The sequence below is a fragment of the Poeciliopsis prolifica genome, unplaced genomic scaffold (genome assembly GCF_027474105.1).
Source record: "Poeciliopsis prolifica strain line A6 unplaced genomic scaffold, Auburn_PproV2 SCAFFOLD054, whole genome shotgun sequence".
NCBI classification, from domain to species: domain Eukaryota; kingdom Metazoa; phylum Chordata; class Actinopteri; order Cyprinodontiformes; family Poeciliidae; genus Poeciliopsis; species Poeciliopsis prolifica.
Window position 1 is genome coordinate 39,049 of NW_026562429.1, and position 6,513 is coordinate 45,561.

General features: G+C 38.9%; 1 protein-coding gene across 1 annotated transcript; it reads left to right on the top strand.

Moving 5' to 3' along the window:
• The first annotated feature begins 2,028 nt into the window (after positions 1 to 2,028).
• On the top strand, positions 2,029 to 5,638 carry LOC129378948 (beta-1,4-galactosyltransferase 2-like). The gene is made up of 2 exons (XM_055059455.1): positions 2,029 to 2,435; positions 4,030 to 5,638. The coding sequence occupies exons 1-2, from the start codon at positions 2,094 to 2,096 to the stop codon at positions 4,696 to 4,698; spliced, it is 1,011 nt and encodes a 336-aa protein (XP_054915430.1). The 5' UTR covers positions 2,029 to 2,093; the 3' UTR covers positions 4,699 to 5,638.
• The last annotated feature ends 875 nt before the right edge of the window (positions 5,639 to 6,513 follow it).

The following is a 6,513-nucleotide window of genomic DNA, read 5'->3' on the forward strand; positions in this document are numbered from 1 at the left end:
AAATGACAAGCTTTGGAAAAACAGTCAACAAAGGTGAGAATGGTGGACATACCTCGGGATGGGGTAAGCCGGTGAAGAAGTCGATGGAGACATGGGACCATAGGCGTTTGGGGATAGGTAGTGGTCGGAGGAGACCGGATGGAGGTTGATGGGATGACTTATTCCTAAAACAGACTGTACATGCTTGGACATATTTGATGTCCTCATGAATGGAAGACCACCAGAACTTATGGATTATGAGGGAGATGTTCGATTGATACCTGCATGTCCTGAGAATTTGGAAGCCACTGGATGAAACGGGCTTGGACAGAAGTAGGTACATAGATATTATCAAACACTTTCTGGGGCTGGGGTGGTGAGGACGACGACATGTACAACAGAATCATCATTAGAGGAATGTCCATAAATCGGCCGGACGCTCAGATTGCAAGATACAAAATGATCAAACATGGAAGAGACTTGCACAACGAGGTGAATCCAGAAAACGCTGTAAAAACACAAAAATCAGCAGAGAATATTGACACTGATGGACTAAATTCACTGAACTTTACTGTCAACAAGATTTTGAAGGATGTCTTGTTCACTTTAATCACTGTGGATGTTCAGCCTCCACCACAGTGAACGCCAGAAATACATGTTGAAATGGTTGTAGCCATGGCTTGGCTTTGGGCCGTGTGTGTGAAGTTTAGCTTTAACATATCCAGAATAACCAGGCATATGAACACAGCTTTTTACTAGGTCATGAGGCTGACCTCTAGTATACTGCTCCAAGAATAAACAATCTTTGGCACTTTATTTCAATGCTGTGTTCAAACGCTGCCATGAATGTCTTAAATTGGAGAAGATCACCATCAAATATTGGTATGTCCCGTTTCGGCAGAAAAAATAAAGATGGTTGATTTACAAGCAAGCTTGTAATTTCATTCTGTCTCTCCAAAACACTCTACAGTTGTTTATTTCCAGAAACTACAGAAATCCATAAAACAAAGCGACTCAGTGCGTGTGTATCTGTCCATACTTCAGTTCCAGCAGAACTGAGGTGTTGAGCTGCAGTTAAGGAAGTATCATTAGTATCTATGCTCACTAGGATAAGCATTCAAAACAGGCTGTGCTAGCTGCAGCATAGGGACGAGCAGCCACATGAGATAGTGAATGACAGCACTAAAACTCTCCTGCCTCTGATTGGATGTTTCTAGATAGTACTGGAAGAAGGCAGAGGAAATAGATTCTTAACAGATTATCTGTCATATCATACAGTCACAACATGATCACAGTTTTAACAAATGTGTTTAAAAAAAGTATAGAAATGACTTACTGTAGCTTTAATTTAACTTAGGAGAAATCAGATCAGGAGGGACATGGGTTAGAGGTGCTGCTCCTGACTCACCTGTTGTTAAGTAATAAAAGGTTTAGAGACAAGTTCAACACATGAATATCTTGTTTTTCCTCTGAGTTTCCTTCATGCTGATTCACTTCTTTCCCTCAGCCTGCCTGCCTGCTCTCCCCTCACAGCTGAACCCTGTTTCCCATCAGCTACCTGTTCTTCATCCAGCTTTCTAACTTCAAAGTATCTCAGCTCCTCATTTTGTTTATTCCCTGCTAGAATCTCCTGTTTGATTCCTTTTTCTGCCTTCCGGCTCCAGTTTGTTTCACCTGATTACTTACGTGACTATTTGTACTTTTATGTCTAATCTCTAATAAACTGTAAAGTTTTCAGACCTGATTTAAAGGAGGCAACAGCTTCTGTCTTAGAAACAGATTATCTGGTTCACATCTGTCCATCCAGACCCTTTTGACTCTTATTTAGAAACTATTGAAAAAGTCCAACCGGTTTTGACTGGAATGATTCTGGGATTTTAAAGTTTTGTTGCACAATGCATCATGTTCCTGATGTCTGACATGCAGCATAGCAGGTTTGTTTTGTCATCGCAGCTCATGGATTTGACAGTCATAATTGGAGTTTGTTGAAACCTCCCACCTGAAATGTGAGAAGGAAGAAGGAAGGTGCTCTAAAACAAAAGGCAGGATCTTGTTGCAGTGACAGGAAGCGAAGCTGTGAAACATTACTGAGTTTAAAGATTCAAATCAAAGACATGAAGGAGAAAATCACCAGGATTTTGGCCCTTTTTGCGTTATTCACTCTGACGTGCTTAGCTGTGTTTTTCATCTACAGCAAAGACATTTCTTTTGTTTTTCCTTCTGTGCTGCATCAGCAGGTGAAAGGAAACGGGAGTGTTTTTGGAAATGTGATGGATTGGGTAACGAACACCCAAGCGACTCTGGATCCGTGTCCCGATTCGCCTCCGTCTCTGGTGGGTCCATTTCTGGTGGAGTTTGAAACCAAGCGCAGCCTGGACTGGGTCAGGACCCAGGTGGGATCTGAGCTGCAGCAGGGAGGTCGGTTCAAACCCGCGAACTGCACCGCCAGGCAGAAGGTGAGGCAGGAGATGATGTTAGATTGGCTGCGAAATATTTAAATATAACTGAAAACATGGTAAATACGCAGAAGGAACTGGAGATTAAAAGATAATTGCTAAATGATCATGTGTCAAATGAAGCTTAAAGATGAAGGAATAAAATGTGTGACCTGCAGCATTAAATCAAACATGAAACTGTTGAATGCAGAAATGTTTACTAGTCGATTTATTGAACTTTTTCTCAAAAAGTTCATGATTTCTGGGTCAGCTCAGCCTCTCATCCAAAGTTGGACAGTATTTTCTGAAGCCTAAATTATACAATAAACATTGATGAGTTAATATCAAATCTATCGATTTGCATTAGAAACGTGTCTCTTAACATTTCATTCTGCTTTCAGAAACCACAAAAGGCTGATTTATATTACTTTAAAAATGTGTAAAATTATAATATTGCACCAGTAAAAATATGAAGTTACTTCACACTGATGATCATGAAACCCTTTTAATGTACAATTTATGAAATTTTACAGGTTTTTATATATTTACTTTGACTTTTTAAACATTTTTTAAAGTTTGCTTTCTTTCGACTGCAATCAATAAATTTGAAAGTATCATTAAAAGATAATAATATATCTGAAAATATATAGCAACAATATAAGGTGAAGAACGAGCTTTACTTCAAGATGTAATAATGCATAATTTCTCCTTCCAGCATCATGTTTTATGTAAAATCCAGTTTGCTTCTCAGAAACAAAATTGAAAGTATAAATTTACCTGCGAAACAAACAACTTCCAGAAAACATAACCCAGTCTCAGTATCTGAATTTACCTTCATGATTTTTCAAAATAATTAAAAATACTTGTTGAAGAAACATGCATGAAACTCTGCAAATTGGAGCAACAGAAACAAATGAATAATGACTTATAACATGAACAAACTTATTCATTTATGATTTTAGCTGCGTTTCTTGTTTTGCGCAGTTTGTTTTTCAGTGCAAACTAAAATCTTATTCTGTTGGAAGAGAAACGGCTTTAATGGCTGCAGCTGGGTATCCATTACAAATGGGCGCAAAACTTTGTTCTTTATTCTGCTGATGTTGAGAAAAACATAACTTCCAGTGATTCCATAAAATAAGGAATCCAATTAAAATCACATGTGAATCAGTTTGTTCTCCTTCCGGCATCAAGTTTTATGTAAAATCCAGTTTGTTTCTCAGAAACAACTTTACTGTCAACAAGATTTTGAAGGATGTCTTGTTCACTTTAATCACTGTGGATGTCCATTAAAACAATCATGCTGCGCCGTCGTCCTCCTACCACTTCCTGTCATCTTCATTTATGGAAATTGTAGACATTTATTAAAATGGCTACAAATTTAATAAATTGTAGCCATTTTACAATTGGCTAAAATTGTAAAATTGTAGCCAATTTTAGCGACTAAAACTTTAGTGCAACTAGTGCCACTTGTGGCCTAGGGCACGAGGAACGTGGCCTCTTCCTAGTGCTAATGTAACGTGCAGGTGTATTTTCAAATTGTCAGCTATTATATAGTGAATGGAAATACAAACAGTGTCAGATTCTCACTTGCTCTTCACCTGCATCCCTCCTCCAGGTGGCGGTCATCGTCCCGTTCAGAAACCGTCATGAACACCTGGCCCACTGGCTCTACTACGTCCATCCGGTCCTGATGCGTCAGCAGCTGGACTACGGTGTGTACGTCATCAACCAGGACGGAGACGGAATGTTTAACCGGGCCAAGCTCATGAACATCGGATTTGTTGAAGCACTGAAAGAATACGATTACGACTGTTTTGTCTTTTCGGATGTAGACCTGGTGCCAATAGATGATAGAAACCTGTACAGATGTTCTGACCGTCCCAGACATTTATCTGTGGCTATAGATAAATTTAACTACATATTAAACTCAAAAACAGCTTTTGGTGGCGTCTCCCTGCTGACAAAGGAGCAGTTCTTGAAAGTCAACGGTTTCTCAAACACTTTCTGGGGCTGGGGTGGTGAGGACGACGACATGTACAACAGAATCATCATTAGAGGAATGTCCATAAATCGGCCGGACGCTCAGATTGCAAGATACAAAATGATCAAACATGGAAGAGACTTGCACAATGAGGTGAATCCAGAAAACGCTGTAAAAGCACAAAAATCAGCAGAGAATATTGACACTGATGGACTAAATTCACTGAACTTTACTGTCAACAAGATTTTGAAGGATGTCTTGTTCACTTTAATCACTGTGGATGTTCAGCCTCCACCACAGTGAACGCCAGAAATACATGTTGAAATGGTTGTAGCCATGGCTTGGCTTTGGGACGTGTGTGTTTTCTCCATCATTGCTGTAAAGTGCACAATTCAGAGACTGAGGTCCAGACAAAAGTCAGGGAGCAAAAACAATCTTTAATACATCTGCAGACGGAGAGCAAGAAATCCACTGCATTAGGCACAAATTAGGATCCGCTCTGAGGAACCCAGAGCTGCATAGTTACTTTATTCTCTCTTTACTACCGAGGCGGAGACTCAATCTTCTAAGACCAAACAAAAGAAACAAAGGAAAACATACGAAACCTTGTATGTAATATAATGTAATGTCTATGGGAGGTGAAAACTAAACACTCTGTCTCCATGCAGGGAAGGCCACGGGAAAAACAGCGAGTTCCCAAATAACTGTCTGGGAAAGTTCAGCAACCCTGGAAAACTTACTGCAGTAGACACATCTTGGTTCATTAGTTTGTACACCGTTTCCAGCTGCACAGAAAAACACCTTGATACAAAAAACATTACATTTATATGATACATAAAGGAACATCATTTAATACGAATATAACTTCTTCACACTGCACAAGTTAAATACATGAGCTTTGTTTAACAACAGCAAACAGGATATTATTTGCCGTTGATCCTTCTGCACCTGTTTGTCCAACAAGTTAGTTTTATTCTAACTTTCCCTTTTCTCTCTATCTCTGTTAAATTATGTGGGTTGAGTCTTTGGATTGTAGTTTTGTGTTTACCTGAGCAGTTTCAGTATTTCCTGAAGCTGCTAAGCACCAAATGTTTACAAAGTGAAGGAGTGAACTGAAGATGTGCTTTTTTTCTATCATGTCAATATAAACTCATGACTCTTGGTAAAATGTGGGCGAAAAAGGAAAACATCTGTTCAAAAAGACCAAAATCATCCTGCTGATAATAAAAATATGTTTACATCACTGCAAAGTGTTTGTTCTTTGTTTTCTTATATTTTAAGGCAGGTTTTAAAAACAGTTTCCATGTGTCATCAAGGACAAATCAAAGAAATTCAAAAAGACCGGAGAATAATCATTGTGAACCTCCACTAATGAAGAAGCCGTTATTGTAAAACAAGATAAAATCTAAGTTGAGCTTAACGTATTTGGTGACAGTAAACTTGATGTGCCAACAGTCGCTGGTACAACTGGTTTACTTTTGGAACGGTGTTGCTTGGTTACCAAAACAAAAAATAAAAAGCATTTTAGTCACATTTTAACATGACTCAAAATAACACGACTGTATTATTTTGAACACTGTATGATGCTAATAAAACATTTTCTCTTTCAAGAAAAATCTACTTCACAGTGTTTATAGAAAAAACAATTTTCAAGAAAATATGTCCTACAATATTAATGTCACAAAATCTACTGTAAAGACAGAAATTAAATATAATTTATTGTGGCGTAGTTGATAATTGTGTGTGTGTTTCTTTTACGTTTTGTTGACTCTAGTGGCCTCTTTTTGAAAATAGTTCAACAAGAAAAACACAATAAGAGAGGTGGAAGATATGGGGCAAATGTCGCCAGGCCGGGAATTGAACCAGTGACTTCTGCCTCCATCGGAGGGTTTGCCACTGCGCCACTGTAGCAGTGACAAACAATCAAACAAGATTTTGCAATTGAGTCCGCAACACTTTAACTTAATAATTGTTCGAAAGTAACTCCGTTAGCGGTATCGCAACACAGCCGTTAGAAAAGACACAGCACACCACGTCCGTTCCAACCGTCGTCACCCAGCAACGGCACAATAACCCCCTTTCGTAACCACGCTAAACTGCAACAGTAGTACATAACAC

Bases quoted from the DNA above. Each gene is read 5' to 3' on its own strand.
- LOC129378948 (XM_055059455.1), top strand. From the start codon at position 2,094: ATGAAGGAGAAAATCACCAGGATTTTGGCCCTTTTTGCGTTATTCACT. The intron at 2,436-4,029 runs GTGAGGCAGGAG...TCCCTCCTCCAG, and splicing joins ACTGCACCGCCAGGCAGAAG to GTGGCGGTCATCGTCCCGTT.